Source organism: Marmota flaviventris, chromosome 1 (assembly GCF_047511675.1).
Source record: "Marmota flaviventris isolate mMarFla1 chromosome 1, mMarFla1.hap1, whole genome shotgun sequence".
In the NCBI taxonomy this organism is placed as follows: domain Eukaryota; kingdom Metazoa; phylum Chordata; class Mammalia; order Rodentia; family Sciuridae; genus Marmota; species Marmota flaviventris.
Genome location: NC_092498.1, coordinates 74,927,872 through 74,950,954, shown reverse-complemented (window position 1 = coordinate 74,950,954; position 23,083 = coordinate 74,927,872). Strand labels below are relative to the sequence as shown.

Sequence of the window (23,083 nt, the reverse complement as noted above, 5' to 3'; positions counted from 1 at the left end):
AGTTATTAATTACACACCAAGGACTTGACTTTGAAGTCAAGTATTACAGTTGCCTCTACTAGACCAGCACCCTCATACTATCTTTCTACCTACTCAAAGAAGTAGGAGCTTTTCTACCATCATTTTCCCAATTAGGCTGTCCTTTTAACTGTTCTTTATCAATACTTTCAACTACTATTTGAGATTTATGATTTTATGTGCTATCTTAAACATACTGTGAGTCTGGTACCAAAATTAGATATTTTAAAGGAGATATATAAAACAAATAGAAATCAACTCCTAGATGTAAAGATGAACAGTAACCAATCATGACATGACACCATAAATCACACTTGTTCAGGTTTGACATGGATTATATGTCAATTTTAGAACATCTTGACAAAACTAATTTGAATTTAAAATATTGGTCATTTTTAATTTATACTTCTGTAGGATAATAGGATTATAAACTATTCTGTTTTTTCCCCATTTCTCCCTTTAGGATGCCTCCATTGCACACAGATTCCACATCATGAGAGAGAAACACCCAGAGAAATTCAATAGTAGGTAAGGTAACAAACGATGAAATTACAATTATGGTAATCAAATTGTGTCACAATAAATGATCTCTTTGTTAAAAACCTTTTATATATAATGGTTAAATGAGGTTCAGTGTATGTGTAACTATTACGATGAAAGTATAAATTAGTTGAATTTTTCTTTTTAGGTTTAATTCCACACTTATATGCTATAAATGTTGACAGTAATAATTTATTAAGGTAAGACATTCATGTAACCTTTACATGGCTTAGTATGTGAATGGTGATCATCTTTAATCCCAAGCAAAAGTCCAAAGGTATGTTAAAAATCTTCTAGTCTTTGGACTCTTGGTTCCATGTAGGCCTCAATTAAATGCAAAATAACAGCAACGTCAATACCAGTATAAATTGTTTTAAAGAGTTTTTGCTCACAGAGGAAAGCCTTGACATAAAATAAGTTTTCTCATAATACCAATTGGCAAACATTTTCCCTTTCAAAATTTAGACAATAAATATCTGTAGTTACTCAAAGGAGTAGAGAAATCATTGGCTCTGTATTGGCTCCATGCTAGAGGAAATATGTCTCTCTTAACTTCACTGTCCTAGAAAATGAGGCAGAAAAAGTAAAGTGTCTTCTACTTCAGGTTACACTCTATTCATTTCTTAAAGTTACAAAATGATAAGCAGTATTTCTGTATAAATACTTGAGTGATTTTATACATTAATGTTCAAAACAAAAGGCTGTTTTCTCTGTACTTGGCGAAGCTGACAATTGGCCAAGAATATTCCACACAATTCATTAAATAACTGCCACCTGGAAATTCTTCTGTTTATTTCAAATTTGTCATACCCTAGTATATTAAAGTAATTTTTCCATGTAGATTAATAATAAATAAATGCTATTAAGACATACTTTAAAAATTATTTTAGACCTTTTTAAACTGTACACTTAAGCGTACTACTTTATATTATCCTAGTTAAAAAAAATTGCATGATTAGTGAAGTTGTATCAGAGGTTTCATTAAATTTACCTAAGTGTTTTATTAAAACAAATAAGTTTTTATTTCTTGTACTTTACCTTAGATACCATTTTGTTTGTTACCTTAGAAATCATAAATCATGAACTTATGGTTTTATTGTTATCTCAGAGTTCAAAAAGCTGTAATTTTTGTTTTAAAGGCAATAGAAGAATTCATATATGGTTATTGATAAGTGCACATTATATCTTTAGAAGGATTCAGAAAAGTTTTGTAATTCTGGAGTGAGAGAAATGGAATTGGGGGTTATCAGAGGGAGACAATTGAAAACATAAAGAGATATATCAGTGCATTTATCTGATAATCAAATTTGATATTCTATATATAAGATTGCCAACATTGATGACCCTCCCTCATGTGTCATAAGTTAATGAGTTCCTTTCTGTGGAATAATTTTAATTCTTCTTAATAATAAAGACTCCATTTTTCACATATGTCCATTTCACTTTTTATTCTTGATAGCACTAATTTATAACATTCCTCACTGCCCAATATATGATTAGATGATATTTACAATAATGTGTTTGTATACCTCAATATTTTCATAGGATATAAATTTTACCTCATTGAAACCTCCTTGTAAATTTGACACATGAGTAAATCTTGCTTATAAATAGGTTACAGAGAATATTGAAATCAAAGACAGATAATGACTTCTATAATGATATACAGCGGCATAATTCCATGGTGAGTTCAAAGAATGCCAGAGTTAGAGGTGTTGGACCATCCTTCTGTGGCACTATCAAGGCTGCTCTCCCTTCTGATCTGAAGTGGACCCCTGCACAGTCCCTGTGAATTGTTTAATTCAGGCTGAGATGGAGCAGCAAACCTGAGAGTGAGCCAGAAGTAGATGGTGCACCACTCCATCCATCTGTGGTCTTTCATTCTGAAGAGCTTGGACAATATATGTGAAAACATACTAGATATGGATGACATTGATGTGGTGAAACAATTTATGATATCTGGCCATCTCAGGCAATATCAAATAATTCATCAGCAAAGGCCAGCATACCTGGACCCCTGACCCACAGTAGACAGGTGCATGGTCCTCATGCTCCTAGTCCTTAGGTCAATAACCAATTCCTCTCATTTTGGCTTCTCTAACCAGATGCTTTCTGACTTTGATCAGCTCTTCATTTTGACATATATATAGACTTAGGTGAAACAAAGACTAAAATGTAGTATTGAAGCCTAAATGAAGCTCTGGTCTCAGTCTGGGAGCTCTCAAAACCCTCAAAAATTGCACTTAGGGCTGGAGTTGTGGCTCAGAGATAGAGCTCTCGCTTAGCATATATGATGCACTAGTTTCGATCCTCAGCACCACATAAAGTAAAATAAAGACATTGTGTCCACCTATAACTAAAAAAATAAATATTAAAAAGAAAGTTGTTTCCATATATTCACTAGTCAAAATAGTAATAAAAGAAAAAAAAAAATGCCCTGAATGCCCTCACCTCTCTGGAGCCACCTGCTGTTGCCAGGGTTAGATAGATGGGAAGATAGAGCACAGTGGAGATTGGGAACTTTATTAAAAAGATCTTATTTCATGTAAATCCCAGGTTTAAACCTTTTAGTGACTCTTTTTCCTTACTACATAGAATCCAAGTTATTTGTATTGTTCTTATAGTTTCAAGATTCAGATTTTGTTCAAATATAGAATTTACCTCATACTAGCCATGTAAACTTAGGAAAGGTCTTTGATCATTATGCCATGTTTCTGCTTCTGGAAAATGAGACAAAAAAAAGTATTTGACTGTGCATGGGCTGCATCAAATTCCCAATAACTATGTGCCAAGTTTCTGCCTCTTCCTGCCATCTCCAGAGTTGGATGGAATGTCCCACCACAAGGCATTTGATCTCTGATTCCAAGTAATGGCTGGCAATCTAGAAGTATGGGGGCATACTCATGGGTAAAATTTGACCAATGGGAAATGGGAGATAGAGAGATAGGCAGATGAATTCTGCCTTCTTTAGTCTCTTTCATAAATTGCTACAAAGTATCTTTTCTACAATTAGTACATCCTCTGGAAAATCCTTCCGAGTACCCATTGGCATAACTCCTGTGCTTCTTCAGGTCTTTCATGAAGTAATTTCCAGCCTGGAAATGTATCACCTTATATTACCTCCCTTTATTCCCAGCCTTACTTATATTTTTAACTCCTAATGTCTTATATTTTCACTTGCCAAACAAAATATCAATACTTTGATCTTCTCTTAGTCACTGTTTTCTGGGTTACTTTGGGGTGGAGAGAGAGGAGGACATTAGACCGGAGTGGGGGTGGGAACTATAATCCTGCTTTAACCTCATCTCCTTTTTCCATTTAACCCAGGAATATTAATTAACAAATACTATATATTAAGAGGCCTGTCCTGCCCTACTGTCTCCACAAAAGGTTGAAGAGATAATGACTATCTTGGAAATTCAGTGTTATAGTATAGAACCTTATTTCTGGATTTGGTAGGACATTTAACTAATATGCAACCTAATAGAAAAGAAGGTAGCTTTTGTCATTTGGCAAGCTGGAATGCCATACAGGATCTATCTTCTCCAGAGGTGCATTTCTTCCAAGAGAGATGATGCCTTTTATACTCGTTGCCTAAACCCAGTCCAGTATTATGCTCTCCCAGGTAATAGCCACAGAAAGGTTAAATAGGATTGGTTCTTGTGCTCAAGGCACCATCTTGGTCTTGAGGCTGAGAGGTGCACATAGGACAAGTGACCACTGTGAAGAGGAGTTCCTAAAGAAGAAGTCAGAAAGGCTTTCTGGAGAAGGAAACCCATGAGCCCATTAAGAAAGTGTAACATTTGGTAACCACTCAAACATTAGAATAAACTGATCAGGTGAATGAAGAGTGAAGGATATTCCAGAAAGAGAGAACACTTGACCTGGCAACTGCTCAGATAGTCATCTGCAAGTTTATACTCATTCGACCAAGAATTTTTGAGCCCACAGTGCAAATAGCACCAGGACTATATTGACCAATTGTGAGGAGCACAGAGAAAACTAAAGGATGTGTCAAGGAAGAAAGACTTTTCAGGCATTGCCTGAGTCAAACCTGAAGGTCTCAAGGGTATCAGCCATTCATCCCATTTTTGAGCCTGTACCCTTAGTGTTGCCCTGTGCTGGACACTAAGGTCCAGTGGTTTGTAAATGAAGACACTCGACTTCTTCATGGAGCCAAAAGATGTTAGATAAAAATTCTGTATTTGTTCAGTACTGCCAAGGACAGATTGCAGACCTTGATAGGCTCAAATTTAATTCTCAGTCTCTGATCAAGCCTTGTGGCCTGGGATGTACCTTCCCCTTCCTTTGCATTTCCACCCCTTTCCCCATTTTTTATTGCCCCTTAGGTTGGTGCTGCTAGTGGTGTCAGTTTATCTGGGGAGGGTATCCAAATGTCCTCTACCTAACTTGAAGCCAAGTAGACATAATATAAAATAGAAGTAGTATGGACTTATTAGTGACCCAGTCACTAGCACTGGTGATTGTGACCCAATTAAAGGTCTGGGGAATGAACATCTCTTTTACTTCTGCTTCAACACCAGGTCCCCTCCATGGAACAAGCCATTATAGGTTAAATGAGCCATGGCTGGTCTCCATCCTTACCTAGCTCTGCAGGTAGGGTCAGCAGGTGAGATTGCTTGTTGTTGGGTAGCAGAGTGAGAGGTTTGGTTGGTGACTCACTACTTTTGTTGAGGAAACCAGAGCAGGGAAGAACCAGACTAGGCAAGTGTGTGAGATATGCACTAGAATGGTGGCAAAATAGGTTTCTGCACTGTGAAGGTCACAATCTACTGGAGGAGGAAAATTATTACACAAAAGTGCTATAAGGCCTAATATTATGAACTTGCTATCCTAAGGCAAGGGGATTAGGAAGGCATTTCATTCCTACCTCTAAAATAAGTCTACACTGCTTATTTAATATATGTGCATTAGTAAAAAAATTAGCAGTTGGTTTTGTATAGTTTTGAACTTAAGTTAATTTTGATTGAGTTTCATTAAACTTCTTAATCAAAAGGTTTATAATTTTAACAAAATTTGGAAAAATTGAAAAAAAATATACGAGAGATATTTAACATATTATTGACCAATGGTTTTTAAGATAGCAGTTAGCCCTAAAACTCCTTACATTTCCAAATCAATTAGGTACTTGCATTTCCATCTATATTTTTGTAGATTGTCTTTACTTAGAGTTCCAAGCATTTAGATAATTCCCTAAACTATAATGTAAACATTCAGAATATGAATACTTTCTGACCAATTTCTCTGAAGATAAGATATCCTATACAAGCAATTTCAGATGTTTCTCAAGGGTGGATTTTGGAATTCAACATTGAGACTAGCTCAGGCATAGCACACTTTCACATGTTCAGGAATTCACAAATGGATTTTCTTTTAAGTACTCCTAATAATGGTGTTTCAGATCAGATCTCTTGTCACAATAAATCATATGCCATTAATATAATCCTCTAGTATGCTCACCTTGAAATTCATTTATATTTTAGAGAACATGATGTTTCTAACATTATCTTAAGGAAATTAATTACCAAAATATATAGTTCTGCTCTCTATGCTTCTTATGACAGAAATTGAAAGAACTGAAAAAAGGTAATGATTTTTCCGGTGCTTAAGAGAGTGCTAGTTGAGAGGTTTATGTCGTATTCTTTTCAGATTTCTGTGTAGATCTAAGTTAACTATTGAAAGGAAGCATGCTAGGAAAATTTCCAAACTCTTAAGATAAAACTAAATTTACATAAGAACCTCTATCATCTTTTACATTAAAACTCTTTAAAGCACCTTTGCTACTACAATTTGGCGACATATATTACATAACATTGGTGTTTAAAATATATAATTTGACTCTAAATATCTACAATAATAGTGATGTTCTTGTGTAATTTCTCAGATATTACACCTTTCCTGATTATATCTAGATAGAGTATTTTAAGTTCTTGGGTTTTTAACAACTAATCATCAACATACTAATAATTATGAAAGCTTAAAGTAATAATTTTTTTAGAAAAAAATCCAAAACAATGTTGATTTCCAAGAGTATAACTATGCAATATTAACAATAACTTGCAAGTAACTGTGACATGTTTTTTGTAATACAAAAAAAATGGTGATCTTTCAAAGATCTTTAAAATTTTAGACATAGCATGTTTTTGAAGAATCAATTTAAATTCTTAATGTATTACTTTAAAATAATTTTCCTGGAGTAAACTAAAATAAATCAACTCATAAGCACTATGACTAGTAATGATAAAGATGCGATCCCATAAAGTCTCTACTGCTTATTTAAAAGCATCTGGTCTCTTAACTTCTGGAAAGAAACAGAAATACTTTCCTGAGACCCCTGTTCAGAGAAAAGTGATTCATTTCTATATTACTCACTGCTTTTTCTCTTAAGGATTCTATAACCAAAAAACTGAAATTGAGGTATGAATGTAAGTAAGGCAATTTAACTCAGAATTTATGTGGTGAATTTTCTGTCAAAATTACCCAAGAAATTAATATCCTACGTGAACTTAGAGATTTTGCCTTCAAAATTACAGTAATTATTCTATAGAACAATACTTGATTTTTTTGTTTTGACATGAGGTTTTGTGAGCTCATGGAATGTTTTACTTTTTTTTTTTTTTACTCTGTGACTTTGCTGTATACAGTGTGTTGAATAAAATGAGCACTCAATAGATATTTATTCATTAAATTATTTATTATTTCATAATACGTTTCTCTTCCCAATATCTTACTGCTTTTATGGTTCATGGTTTTTATAGTGACAAAAAAGTAATAGAAAAAATTAGAATTGCAGGATGCCTAAAATGAGTCTTGATTCTGCATAATTATCATTCAAGTATCAATAAAACCTTTTAGTATTGTCAACTTTCATGTACCTAACCTCCACAAAACAGCAATATAAAACAAACAAATTCTACAAGATAAATCCCTGAGCACTGTGAGTTGCAAATAAATAATACACAGTTACAGGTTAGTTTTGTGGTTCATAGTTTTGTGCTTCTTATTTTTAGTTTTATAGGTCAACAAAATATAATTATGACCACTTATTGATTTTTACCTGGTGACAGTATTGAACTGAAGACAGTATATCACTCTTCATGAGTGTGTGTGTGTGTGTGTGTGTGTGTGTCTGTGTGTGTGTGTGTGTGAGAGAGAGAGAGAGAGAGAAAATGACAATTCTATAAATAAATTATTTTATTAGTTGCAGAGCATGTGATACCAACCCATATGCTGAAATTTGTAAAATTCAGTTTTCCATAAATGGTATCAATCTGAAGAGATATATTACCAAAACAAATATTTTATTAGCCAAAATAGCTCATAAAGTATTATTATTTATTTTAAAATGCCAGTTTTATACCTGAGCATTCTTTACTTTAAACTGTATTATAAGTGAGTATATATTCTTAACTTGGAAATTATAAATTTCTAGATATTTTACTCTATTTGATATGGAAAATTACAATTTCGAAGTTAAAAATAGAGAAACCAAACCTAAATATTTTTTTTTTTAACTTTCTAATTTGATGTTGAAAAGGGAAAGAAAAGCACACAGGAAACAATGACAAAATGGAAAGTTACCATTTGTTATTTAGACAGAAAAAAATCCAGTTGTAGTTCTTGAATAAAATATGAAATTAAAAATGAAACAATGTTTAAGTAGTAAGAGAAAAAAAATGCTCTATCCTAGCCAAATATTATTATCTATCATGTAAAGTATCATTGAAAAGTTGTTTCTCTGAATTCAATGTAATAAAATTTTTAAGGTATGAAGTTGTTTAAGGTTTTTTTAAATTTTATGATTATGTATTCAGATAATTTTCTTCATCAACTATAAGAATTTTAATGTATGTTTAATAAAAGCCAATTGAAATTGTCTTCAGGGAATTTCATGACATATACTTTTACATACATGGCCGACATACATTTTTTTTAGATTTTTTTTTTGTTTTTAGATGAACACAATACCTTTATTTTATTTTTATGTGGTACTGAGGATTGAACCCTGTGCCTTCCACAATTCTGAGCCACAATTTCAGCCCAAAACATGTCTGACATACTTTTGAGTCAGAATGACAGGAAATAATATAGAAGTTATTCTATAATATAGAATAACTTCTATATAATATAGAATAACTTCTATAATAAATATAGAAGTTATTCTCATATGTTTCTCTGAAAATTTTTAATCTGTATGCATGCAAAATTGCTTTTGGAAGAATTTAGTTTTCATTGCACTTTGAACTCTTTAAGAATTAAACTTTTATTTCATATATTAACTTATTTGTAATAGTTTTTAATGTGTAGAACAATTGATTTTTAAATAATTGACATTTATTCTTCATTAAAAACAATAAATATAAAAGACTGAATGGAATCTATATCACATATACATATGTCTTTGTTGAGGTATTTGACCTTACCTTTGCATCAGGAAAACTACATTATTAGATAGTGAAATTTCATTTCTGTTTAAAAATGCAAATTATTATGTTTTGAGGCATATTCTACTTAGTGGTACCATTTTAATAATACAACTAGTATTGTTAGTATTCTTAACATTACTTCTAATGTTAAAATTAAATACTTGTAAGTTTTAGTATTTTATAATGTCTTTATTCATTAGCTATATCAACATTGCATAGAAAACTTTTGGACAAAATCATATACTCAAAGAATTTTATTGTGAAAAGTTTGTGTAATTTTCTCTTCTGTATACCAGTACCAACTTTGGTCTGTTTTTAGTGAACCATTCTCATTTTTATTCTAACTGTACATGATTATAAAACTTTACCCTTTAGATAAGATTATTTGACATTTTTCTATATAAGAAATATTGTTAAACCAACTTTTCCAGATTGATGACTAATTGTTTGCATATAAGCCATATAGGATATAGACAAATGGCAAGTAAATAATAAATTTATGTGTATATATATATATATATATATATATATATGTATTCATATATATTATTTGTGATGCCTAGAAGTCTAAAATACTCCATTTTTACATTATCATTTTATATAAATCTTTCATACTTATTGCTGTACATGTATTTCTAATTTAAGGCTTTTCAAATACTTTACAAACTGCCATTCTTTTCCTAGATTTTTATTTGTATGTTGAGACATGTTTAAATATTTGGTTTAATCTTGCTGTGTGCACACTGACAGGAAGGCCTCTGCTTCACCTGCAGTTTCCTCCATCATTTTCTGGTATCATAAAACATGAACACTTACTTCTGTGTCCAGGCTGCTGAAAAGCCATGTTTGGAAGATAGCTCTTTGGAATAGAGTGCATGAGGATAAATAAGGATTGGAGTCAGTAACTTTTCTTCTTTCTTTTGCTGCCCTCTCCCTCTTTTCTTCTTTCTTCATTTCTTTCTCTCCCTCCATGCACCTCCCCCCTTTTCTTTTCTACTTCAGTAGAGTAACAAAAATCTCAATTGAAATCCTGAACTTGGATAAAATACTGCCTATCTGCTATTGATTTGGTTGATTATTTATTCTGCAAACATTTTCTAGGAAACCCTGTTTATCTAATAGTCATGCAGTAGATATGGAACCTGAAAAATCTCTAAGCCAATGAGGAAAGTGAACTTGGGGTTACAGAGAGATCATAATGACAAGTTCTCCTGAAGAATGTAAAACTTCAGGGGAATTCTGTATTTTAAATGAACAGTGGGAAGCCTATTCCCTGGGGTTATACAAGTTAGGGTGACTCCTGAGAACTAAAGGATATATGTTGAAGTAGGGATTGCTTATATATTCTTCAACTGAGATAAACTATTTAATTCTAGTTTCTGTTTGCAAGATAGTTATATTTTATTAGTATCATTTCCATGCTGATATTTTACATATTTTTTTCCTTGACTTTGCCTTGCTATTCCTATGATTTGTATTAGTTTTTACGTGAAACTGTATATGGACTATGCAAACATTCTATGTGCGCGCGCGCACACACACACACACACACACACACACACACACATACACACTTCCTAGGATAGTAAATAAGCAGCAAGATTTATGAAGTAGCAGTACTTAATTCATAAATGCCCACAAAACTTCACAAGAAAAATCCAAGTAAGACTGTTTCCTTGTAATCAAGCAGTTTTTGAAAAAGAAAAAATGAACAACCTAGTTTGGGGAGTGACCTATAACCTTGATTGATGTCAGTGATCTCCTCTGATGTTCATGGGTAGCCTGTAGGCCAGCATTTGAAATTGATTAGAATTCAGTTATTATTTTCTTTGTATAGATAAAGTCATATGTTAGTTGATTTGATATGAAGTTTAAATATACAAACTCTAATATTTAGATGCATCACATTCACTCTATATCAGTAACATATTAAAAGAGAATTGTGATTGTTCTGGAATGAAATCATTCTGGGTAAAATTTATCCCAGGGAACAATTTCTAGGACCCTTGTTGTAACACTTCTTTATAGAACATATTAAGCATAAAATAAGTCTATCTTAACTCTTTCCAAAGAAGTTAATCACCTCATTATATGGTAATCTTACCTAGAAAACAATCTCCTAGCATGACTAATTGGAACTAATTAGATACTTTGTTACTTCTTGCTTCACCTAAGCCATAGTTACTAATGCCTTTCTTTTGAAGTACATGCTTCTGTCCACCCTTCAGTCCCAAAGTAAATGTCACATTTTTTTGTTTTTTATTATAGCAACAATCACTTTTATCTATCAAATTTTTTTTTATGTTTAGTATTACTACATAACAGATGACTTAAAACTTTCAATATATACAACCATTTTATTATGTACCTAGCTGGGGTGGAACAGAAATTAAAACCACGCACAATAGAAATGGTTTGTTCCTGTCTCATGATATCTGAGCTCTCACCTGGAAACACTCAACAACTTGAGTTAACTTAATAGTGGGGGCCTGGACTCATCTGGAGACCTGGTTATTGTCATGTCTGGTAGTTGATTTCAGTTGGTGGCTGAGACCTTACCTGGAGCACCTGCACATGACTTCTCCATGTGGCCTGGATTTCTCACATTGTGGTGATCTAAGGTGACCAGATTTCTGACATGGGAGTCCATGTCTCCAAAAACAAGGGCCCCAAGAAAACAGGCAAAAACTATAAGGCTTATTCTGACTTACTTTTGGAGAATGCATAGTATCATGCTCACTATGGTTTTATTGATTAAAACTCTTAAAAGACTCAGATTTAGAGGAAAGGGATATAGCTATCATTTCTCAAATGGAGGAATATCAAATATGTTCTAAAACCTCCTCACAGGAGTTTGGGATACAAGTAATGTCAGGGCCTGGGTTCAAAGGAACTATAGAGTTTAATGGGGATAAAACCACAACATACTACTGTAGTAAAGGATACTATTTATTTAGAAATATCTCTTCCAAATCATTAAGCTATTTTTGTCATGAGATGTTTTATTTAATCATTTAAATATCTCTACTCTGTAGCTGTTGTTGTTTTCTCTGTTTTCAATGTATGGAGAAAATGTTATTTTCTCTGTTTTCACTGTTCATATATATTTCATAGTAGTACACGCAAAGTCCATGCTCTTAAGTCATGGGCTAAACTATGTCTCTAAATATCAGCTTGACTTTTCATGTTGTGCTCTTGTTTCCATGACTTACTCTTTTAATTTTCCAGTCATATCTTTTATTGAAATTTCCAACTATCTTCTTTCTACCTTGTTTCCTGGATCTTCTTCATCTGATAACATTCCAGCAATCTTAATGATATTTTCATTTGACATCATTTGACTGCATTTGCTCTAGTCTGGATCTTGAATATCCTCCCGAAGGCCCATGTTTTGAACTTTGTCCCTATCCCGTGGTGCTATTGGGAGATGGTAGAACCTTTAGTAAGTAGAACTAGTAGAAGGTAGTTAGGTCGTTAGAGATGTGCCCTTGAAGGAGATTTTGGGACTCTGGCACTTTCTTGTCTCTTTTGCTTCTCAGCTGCCATGAGATGAACAACTTGGCTCTGCCACAGACTCTTCCTTAGCACCCAAAACAACCGGGTCCATTGGTCATGGACCAGAGCCCCTGAAACTGTAAGCTAAAATAAACCTTTCCTCAACTGACTAACATAACCATTATTTCCTGGTTGATGGCTCCTTTATGTGCTTAGGCTAGCTTGAGGACACATTCAAACAGATGCTTCCAACTCATGCAACTCTTACATATAATATGTCACTGAAAGCAGCAACATTTGTGGTCATACAATCACTAAGAAGGATGCTCCAGCTTTATATACCATGAGGACAATATGACCTATAGACTGTATCATTTTCATGAATTCCATGATGAATCAGGGAATTTTTTTCTTTCTTTCTTCCTTTTTTAAAAATATCTTTGTTTATTTATTTATTTATTTTTATGTGGTGCTAAAGATTGAACCCAGGGTCTCACACATGTGAGGCAAGTGCTATATCACTGAGCCCCAGTCCTAGCCCCAGGGAATTTCTTTCTTTCTTTCTTTCTTTCTTTCTTTCTTTCTTTCTTTCTTTCTTTCTTTCTTTTCTCTCTCTCTCTCTCTTTTTTTTTTTTTTTTGTTGTTGTTTTGTACCAGGATTGAACTCAGGAGCACTTGACCTCTAAGCCACATCCCCAGCCCTATTTTGTATTTTATTCTGAGACAGGAATCTCACTGAGTTGTTCAGGGCCACACTAAGTTGCTGAGGCTGACTTTGAACTCTTGCCTCCCTAGCTGCTGGGATTATAGGCATGTGCCACCGTGCCCAGCACGAAAAATCAGTGAGTCTTAATGTGGGCCATGCCTAGAATTCCTCATTTCACCTTTTCCCTCCTGCATACATTCATTGCATACTCTTTAGGACACCTTGGCTTCAAAAAGTGCTCTTCTACCTCCTGGATGTGTGATTTCTGGAAAATTGCCCCTTTTTCTGTGCCTACTTTCTAATTAGTGTAATGATACTAATGATACCAATCTTGCAGGGTTGTTGCAAAGACAAAATAACAATGAACAAAGAACATTTTGATAGTAGCAAATTGTAAGTGCCCAATAAATCTTAATAATTATGATTCATGACCTTATCACTTATTTCTGACTGCAATCCCCATCTCTGGAGTTTCTCTGATTCATTCCATTCGTGTTTCTAGGACATTCTAACTGTCACCCAACATTTTCGCCTCTTGGCTCCTTGATAGTTTTTTGAGAGTCTGAAAACATCATTGGAATTTTATTTGCAGACCTCTTTTCTGGGCAGATGGCAAGGGATATAAACTCTAATAGCAGACCTGGGCCTCTAACGTGTGCTCGGCAACTCTCATGTGGCATTTGTGCTCAGTTGCCTGAACTCCACAAAGTTCTCAACCCTCCAGGGAAGAGGGAACTAAAGAGGATGACAGCCATGTTTTAGTTTTCCTTTAATACATCACAGAGTAAACACCTATGGGTATGATTTTAAAAGAAAAGCCCTTGTTGAGAAAAACAAATCCATCTGTTAAGAAATTTTCAAAAGCCACCTCACTTTGGTTCAAAAGATAAAGCAAGTTTTGGTTCAAGACAAATATGATAAGGGCAGGCTTCAGACCAAGTTTAATACAAAGATAAATAAAATTATCGGGTCCTAATTTCATTTTTCTTTTATTATTATGTCCAACTTCCTTCATATGTTAGATTTGTCCTCACAATGGATTAGATTATAGTGAAAAACAATTCTGTAATTTACATTTGCAAGCCCACAGTGTCCTGAGAGAATGAGACAAAGAGAATCCTGATTTCCATTTCTGTTGCCTCTGTGTCTGTCACATGTCTGATATTGAAACAATCACTTTCACCAGAAGATGGGAATCTCTTTCCTTGAAACGATATGGCTACTATGTAGCTCAGGAGAAAAGATGAGTTTGACATATTCCAACCAACTAGTTTATGGATTAGTAAGAAAAAGTTACATATGAGCAAATACATATAATACTGTTAGATGAATGCAGTATTTCAATATCATATGAAGAGGATATAAAGGAGAAAAATCATATGCAGTGGTGGGGCAGTAATCACTAACAAGACTTTGGTTGACACAATACCCAATCGTAGTTTGACAAAAGCAGTCGGACTATTACAAGTGATCTTAGAGACAATAGAAAGAATATCATGTGTTAAGGGAAAGTGTTATTAAACACAGAAATGTATAAAAAGAGAGAAGGAGGAAACAAGAGAGGAAGGAAGGAAGGAAGGAAGGAAAGAAGGAAGGAAGAAAAGGAAAGAAGGAAGGGAAAGGAAATATGAGAAATTGAAGATTGAATGTGCATTGCAAATCATAGTAAGATCATACAGAATATAACTGGGCCTGGTATCACATGCCTATAATCACAGCAGCTCAGAAAGCTGAGGCAGGAGAATCACAAGTTCAAGCCAGCCTCAGCAACTTAACAAGGTCCTAAACAATTTACTGAGACCCTGTCTCAAAAAAATAAAGAGGACTGGGGATATAGCTCAGTGGTAAATTGTTTCTGGGTTAAATCTATGTACTGAAAAATAATTAAAACATAAACAAAAACATAGAACTTTGGTAGTTCTCTTGAAAACTTGGCCTTTATCCTTGAATATGAAATAATGGATTTTAAATAAGTATGTGATATAAGACTAAGGAAATAGGCTAGTAGAAGGCAAAGGTGGCTGTTGTTCCATAGTTTAGTAACTGACAATGGTATTAATATGGAAGGGAAGGAAATGATGAGTGAAAGTTGTAAATAAAGGCAGAATATTGGCAATATCAACCATGAGGTGAATGTAAAGATGATGAGTTCAGTTCTACACATGTTGAATGTAAGATATCAGTGAAATACATGGGCCAATCCCATATATGATTGATTTTACTGGTCTGAAATTAGGTCACATGTCAATACTAGCATTTAATAAAGTTATGAAATAAAGGAGCCCTTTTTGTTCCATAATGTACAAGCTAGAACATCACTTAAATCCAGAGTAGGGGTAACTGGGTATTTGACTGAAGTTTGTCATTTTAAATTCTACTTGTTAAAATATTGAACTCTACTTGTTATAAATATAATTATGTTTTTTGAAGAAATTAACTTAAAATCATGGGCAAATTGCATTTTATATATTATGCGAAAATGATTAAACTCAATATACTATTACACATTATTAGTTTTATCAGAAATATTTATTTAATGTTTATTTAAATAGCTTTATCAATTTTAAAAATACAGACTTATCAGAGGCTCTTATTTTTGAAGCAAAATAATTTATCAAATTTTTCGTTTAGCTTTCATTATAAATATTTTAGGAATCCAATTTTACAGTGATCTTCACGGAATCACCTTGTTGTCAATTGTCTGAAATTCTGTTTAAAATCTAAATTCATTAAGAGTTTCCCATAGTTTGTTAACAGGACATCTTTTCTGTAAGCAACACTTGGAAACATTTGAGTACTATTAAGAAGAAGAATCAAGCCAGCAGAGGGCGCACACCCATATGCACTCAGCCTTGCAGGAATTCAGCCACCAGGAAAACATGGGGATGAGTCCTCCCTCTGTGTGTACACTAGCAAGGCCATTCTTTTGCTGTGTTGCTTTGCCAGGACTTAGGATTCACATCAATAATCCTATCAGGTGGTAGTATGCATTTCTTTTAGCAAAGTGTAATTTTAGTTGCATTTGAATGCCAGCCAGCACACTGTTATAAAATGCCAAAATCTTAGCAATCTGTGGTGGGAAGTCAAAGGCCATCTATGTACCTCAGTCTTGCTGACTAATTAGGGAGCTTTTGATCACATCTGATGAACAAGACCAGTTTTAACCTGACGTGAAAGGAGCTTTGCTTCAGTAAAAGTCAAAGTCAAAGTGTTGATACTTTTTTCTAATTGTAGCATTGCAAATTAAATAAATGTCAAAATGTCTGAAATAATTTTCTAATTGGAACTGAGATCATTCTCAAAAAAATTAACTGTTTTGCAAGTAATTAAATTTTAAAATTATAGCATTACTATGACTTACTCTATATAGACTATTTATAAGATTTTTTCCATGTATCTTTTTGATTTTAGAAGTATTTAATGATCTTGCAAAATATTGTTTTAGAAACTTTTCAAAAGTATAAGCAATTCTGTCTTCTTTAAGACTATTTTAACAAGTCTTATATATTTTATATACATATATTACTATAATTCTTGTATTTCCATTTAGAAAAATAAACAAGTAAAAAAATTTACTATATGCAAGCTACTTACTGAAAATTTTCTAGCAACTGTTCGTTTTGGGTAATTGCTTAGTAACACCAATTAGTTTTTAAAGATGTAGATCTTTTTATATGCTATCTTTACTAGTGAATTATGAGTTTCTCATATTATAACTTGATTAGAATCTGTGTAGTATATGAAATTTGCTTATTTATAAAAGCTGATATGAAAAGGCTAGGGACGTAGCTCTGTGGTAGAATATGTGCCTAGATGCAAGGCCCTCGGTTCAATGCTCATGACTGCAATAAGTAAATAAATAAATAAGCAAACAAAAACTGAAGTGTGCATATTGGCCTCTTATTATTTAAAAAGGTAATAGTGCCAACATTTTTACTTTATGATCCAGTACAGTGAAAGATAAGAAAAGAGTTTAAAAAACTGTGGGAAGTTAATTTTGATGTGTAAAAGTGTGAGAGGGTTCCATCTCTTTTCTTCATTATATGAAGCTAGTAACAATTTTATTTGCAAAGGCAATAATTATTTAAGAAAGTGACAAACTGTCCCACTGATAGGATACATTAGTTTGCCTGTAATTCTGATCCTTGTCCTCATAAGAAGGTGATAATTAGGTTTTCAGATTGGAATAAAATAATTATGTCACTTGTGTAGGTGCTTGTTAAAATATATTTGATCCCTTTTATAAATTTGAAACAAGTAAAAGCTGTAAAATATGTGCAGACTTTTAAGTAAATATGGCTAATATTCCAAGTTAATGTTAAACTAACATAACACTTTGGATGACCAAAAGTTGGAAAATAACATAAGAAGTTATTAACATGGCAGGTAAAAACATTGGTATGAGGTTTTGTTAGAATATCCACCTAAAAAAACAACACTTACATCTCTCCCAAATTTTTCCATTTGTACTGAGTGATTTAGTTTTAGAAGTGTCACATAGGGTTGTTTTGTGCATGTATACTAACATCTTCAACATTAAATGTTATTGAGAATTTGAGTATTGAGCTATTTGACTATTTATTTATGAGTATTGTTGAATATGTATACTTTTTAATCTTATATTACACAAAATTAACTATACTTGAGTGCCAAAAAGAATCCTATTTGGTGTTTGAATGTCAACAGTGAAAGCACAACTTATGAGCCACTGGTGACTTTAGCACAGACCCTTTTCCTGCTTTGGAATTGATGATAGCATGTTGTCTTACAGGTCCAAAGCCCAATCTTCTCTAGCCTTAGATAACGAAAGGTAATTTCCTCTTCTTAAAGTTTGCAGGGTATTAAAAACTTCCCCAAATCTATTTCCTGACCAAGTTGGAGAATATTCAGTGCACATTCATTTAAAATGTCTTTAAATGTTCTGACTCAATTACTTTTAATAGAGTGGAGAATATTTGTAGCTTTGAGTGCACAGCATGAAAGGTTAGGTTTCATGTAAGAAAACATACAAAATTAGTTTCTGTGCAAAGGTAATCTCTAGAGAAATATAAGTAACCAGAAAATCCTACTGAAAACCATTGTAAGTACTGACACTGACATGTACATAATTATAACATAAATGAAGTTATAGTAAAATATTGCCAAGGTAAAATAAAAAGAGATTTTTGTTGATAACATGCAAAAATGCCACATCTGTTTTTATTCATTCTGCACATATTTCTTTGAGGGAGCATTTATACAGCTGTGAAAACCCAGGGAATTTTGTACAAAACAATTATGAAAAATGCTCATGATTCCACACCAATGAAATGCATTTTAATTTCATTCAGAATGTTCCAACTTCTCTAGCATATAAACAGTAACAAAACTCATATTTAAGTTATTTCTGTGATTTTTAACTTTACTGTTCAAATTGTACAAGCATGTTTTCCTAGTTCTCAATAAGAAATACAGAGACTTGGAAGCAGAGTTTACAGAAACAAAAAGTAAATTGGTGTCGAGAAATGGGAAGCTCATATTGGGCTTCACATACAACTCAGCCATGAAACATTTCATGATGTCATACAAAGAGCATAAACTTTCAGTTTTTTTTTTTTCTTTGCTGATGTTAGAGTCTATGTCTTATCATCTGCGAAAACTGAGGTAACTTATTTAGAATTTAGAGCCTCTGTTTCATTTACCTGTAACAATGGAATAGTAATTCTTAATTCTGAGGCTCGGTGTAAGGTTAAATTAAACTGAATAATGCATGTTATGTAATGTGATGCCAGTTTTCCTTTTCAATCCCTCCAGAATTTACTATCGAAACTATCATTATAACCCAAGTGCATGATGTTATATACTATAATGTAGAAATCCAATAATTCTCTGCAATTTAGGAAGTTGTGTCAGAAATATTAGGTGATCCTTGGAAAGGGAAAATGGATTTTGAAGTTTTTGAAAACTCTGTTAAGCAAGAATTTTCATGGATCTGATAATAATCACATATGATTTTTCTATGCAATGCAAAGAGTGCTAGATAGTAAAAAAAAAAAGTACAAAATTGGTATTAGGCCAGTGTAATACTTTCTGGTTATAAAAGTTACCTCCTCTATAAATTAGAATGGTTTGGGTAAGATTACTCAGAGTTGTTATATCAAACACAAATGTTTGTGAAAATATGGGATGTACAAGAATTGGCTTAACATGGTTTTCTAGTCAAAGTCAAGAAGAGAGTACAGTCAAGAAGAGAGTACAGATTTTATAGAGATACACAGGAAATGCCAAAGAATTAAGTGGCTTCTCTAAATGTGGAAGTATTTTCAAAATATACTCCCTTCAAACAGGCAGACCAAAAAAAAAAAAAATACTTCCCACTATTGCATAGTAAAATCAAGGATCATGCCAATTCAAGCCCTCTGCTTCCTTTGTAAAAAATAAAAAAAATAAGGAAGAAAGAAAACAAGTTTTGTTGGAATTCAGCCAATCACTGTTGTTTTCTAATGTTTATGGCTGCATTTGAACTGCAAGGGCAGAGCTGAGTTGTGACAGAGACCATATGACCCACAAAACCTAAAATATTTACTATCTGGTCCTTGTCCTTTACAGAGAAAGTTTGCTACCTCTGTAACACATGAAAAACAATTGCTCTGAGAGAAAATGTTCAAAAGACTGGGAATAGGTTTAAGAGCAAATCAGAAGAGTAGAAGTTTCATGTTCTGAGATTTAGGGATCTATACAATAGATACAGTTGAGAATACATTGGATGAGGACTTTAAGTAGACTTCTCATCTTAAGTGATATTTTTAAAAATATTCTTTTAGTTGTGAGTGGACACAATATCTTTATTTATTTATTTTTATGTGGTGCTGAGGATCAAACCCAGTGCCTCACAGTATGAGGCAGGCACTCTACTACTGAGCTATAGCCCCAGCCCCTTAAGTGATATTTTGAGCAGTAACATAGAAACAGATTCTTTACAAAATGTAATGCATTCTAGTTCCAATCCATATATGCTTCACAAAATAGTGAATTATAGCAATACTTGAAACAGAGACTCTAGAACAGACAAGTCCTTTATTAACAGCAGCTTCGCTTATTTGTCAGAAAAGAAAATGCATACCACAGCCACATACTTTGGTATTTGAAATGGCTATAGCAGTGACAGCAAACACACTAGAACTTGACAGTCCTAGTGCAAATTCAAGCTCCCCCACTTACCAAAAGGATAAACCTGGGCAAGCAGCTCAATACTCTGTATCAAATGACACAGCAATGGTACCTTCTCCATAGAGCAGAAAAGAATAAATGAGTCAATACTGTCAAGCACTGAGAGCGGTGTCCAACATATAGTTCTCACTTTACGTGTAAACCATTGCTCTTGCTGTTCACACACAAAAGTATATACTATATTAGCTTACATTAGCTGTTTCATTTTTACATACTTTATCATTTTCCTTATATAATAAAAATTCATTCTATCTTGTTATATTTTATTGTCCTTATGGAGTTTTTGAGCTAAATTCTCATTCAGGGAAATCTTATCTGGAAATTTTAGTCAAGAAATGTCTTTATCAAGATATACTATAAATTATTTACAAACAATAGCTACTCAAGTGTGGGTTGCTAGATACATATTTCTTCAGGGTCTAAGTAGATGAAGAAATATAAATGCTTCCTATGAAAGGATAATATATGTCATTCCATGTGTACAGGTTTTTTTCCTTAAATTCAAAATGAATATTAATTTAAGATCTGGTGTTGAATACTTTTGATTTCACATGAGGATAAAATTGTTAACAGATCCTAGGTAATTGCCTTATTTCTTTTAGATTCTAAGACTGTTGACCTTTATCATTTTTGTGTAAATTAAAAAAATAAGATGTGTATGATGATTTACAGTTTTAAATTTGCTTTTATGTGAACTATTTTATGTGATCTTGAGATGTTTAAGCCCAGAGATGTATGCCATCCTTGCTCTTTTCTATTTGGCAGGAAATATTGCAAGCATATTGATGGTGATAATTAATATTTTCTAAACAGTCAAAAAACAGGTGTACCTTTCCAAATAAATTGAAAAAAAATTTCAAAACATATTTGTTGAATGACATAAAGAGTAAAAAAAAAAAAAAGGAGAAATTTTCTTGAAAGCCTTCCTAATGGGACTGTTGTAGAAAATAATTATTAGGTTAAAATTTTGAAGGTAAGAACCATATCTTATTAATATTTCTATCTTCATTGCTTATCATGTACCTGATACACAGTAGTCATTAAATGATATAAATTTTAAACCTCTTTTAATAAATTTAAAAGGAAATTTCAATGATTATTTTCTGTTTTTAACTAAATGTTTTTAGGTCAAGTTAATAGTAAGAATAGCTGAGCAAATTAAAATTTTATATAAGAATTACTAGCTTTGATATTAACTATGAGAAAATAAGCAGTGAAACATGGAGCAATCAGATGTTTGTAGAAAAGAATAATTTTCATTAATTTGTAGGAATTACTCCATCTTGTTCTTGAGTCATCATTCTCACTGATGGAGTAAACAACTGGTTTTGTCAATTAAAAGTAGTTCATTCATTTTTTGGTTCAAAACCTTTTCTCATTCATGCAGCCACCCAGTTTTTCTAGGCATCTCTCCAATCCCTGGCTATGCCCTTCCATTCCTCCTTCCCCTAGCAATGTTTAGGTACCAAAGGCGTAAAGCATCTCCTTTTAAAAAGGTGTATTTGAGTCCTCCAGAGAAAAAGAACTAATTAGAGACTCCTGCAGTCACCTATCACTTATCCTAACCCATGCTCCCTCCTATTTTATCCTTTTAGCACTTTTGAGTGTGTATTCTTTGGGGGGGGGGGTGCTTATAACTAGGGTACTTTGCGCTCACCATAGTAAGATCTGCATGACCTTGTTAGGGCCTCCTCTGCTGTACCTGATTGGATGCCTCCTCCAGCCATGCTACACTTGCTGCTCCCATACAATATAAGGTATAAAATTATGAGAGCAGCTTTGTCTTTCTCCGTCACAGGAAAGGGCCTCCCATGGCTAGGATTGTTTGATTGCCTCTTCCTACTTGGTGTTTTTCTCATTGGAAAGAATGAGGGGACTAGGGCTTACATCTAATCTCTTGGCTCTCTCTTCCTATGATTTGGCTCCAACTAGCCATCTACCACCTACACTCAGTGCTTTGCACTTTTAGTTTGGCAGAAATTTCCCACTGTGTCTCCTTAGTATATAGTTTCAGTGTATTAATTCTGTCCTCAGTTCTCTGGTACCTGTCTCTTGATCTTAAATCCCTGCTGTGGAAATACAAAGAAAGGACTTTATCTTTCACAGGGCCTGAAGTTTGCTAGAATCAGAAATGTGTGTCTTTAGCTTATTACCTGGAGAAGGCCATTCCCATGAACATCTGCATATTGTTGACATAATAGGGAGATAAGTCACATGAATTCAGGAATTTGATATCATCCAGTATGACAATTATATAAATTTTAAAAGTATATAAAAAGAAATTTTCTTTGTTATGTCTATTTTTCATGATAAAACATGTTCTGAATATGTTTCATTTTTTTATTCCATGAAAAAAATTATAAAAAATATCATGAGATCAAATTAGTTGTCATTGCCTAGCAAGTATCCTATAATGAAATTTGAAATTCTACATATGCTAATTTAACAACAATTCATTACATTGTTTACATTCTACACTATAGTATGTTCACAAGAATCCAATTAGACAATTTGACAGAAAAATCTCCATGAGTGGCACAAACACTAATCAGAACATCTAACTGGGTTGGCTAAACATCTTGATCCCAGAGTCAATGTTAATTCTCTTACTATTTAGAAGCTCATTTTTCCTCATTCTGTCATGGAAGAGTGTATGCAAGCATATCTT

General features: G+C 33.2%; 1 protein-coding gene across 6 annotated transcripts in view; it reads left to right on the top strand.

Annotated features, from left to right (window-relative positions):
- Dgkb (diacylglycerol kinase beta) overlaps window positions 1-23,083 on the top strand; it is a 618,799-nt gene that overhangs the window by 332,421 nt on the left and 263,295 nt on the right. For all 6 annotated transcript variants that reach the window (XM_071607991.1, XM_027932698.3, XM_027932697.3 and 3 more), the window contains one exon: window positions 482-546. In XM_071607991.1, the coding sequence (XP_071464092.1) occupies window positions 482-546 (65 nt within the window). The remainder of the gene's footprint in view (window positions 1-481; window positions 547-23,083) is intronic.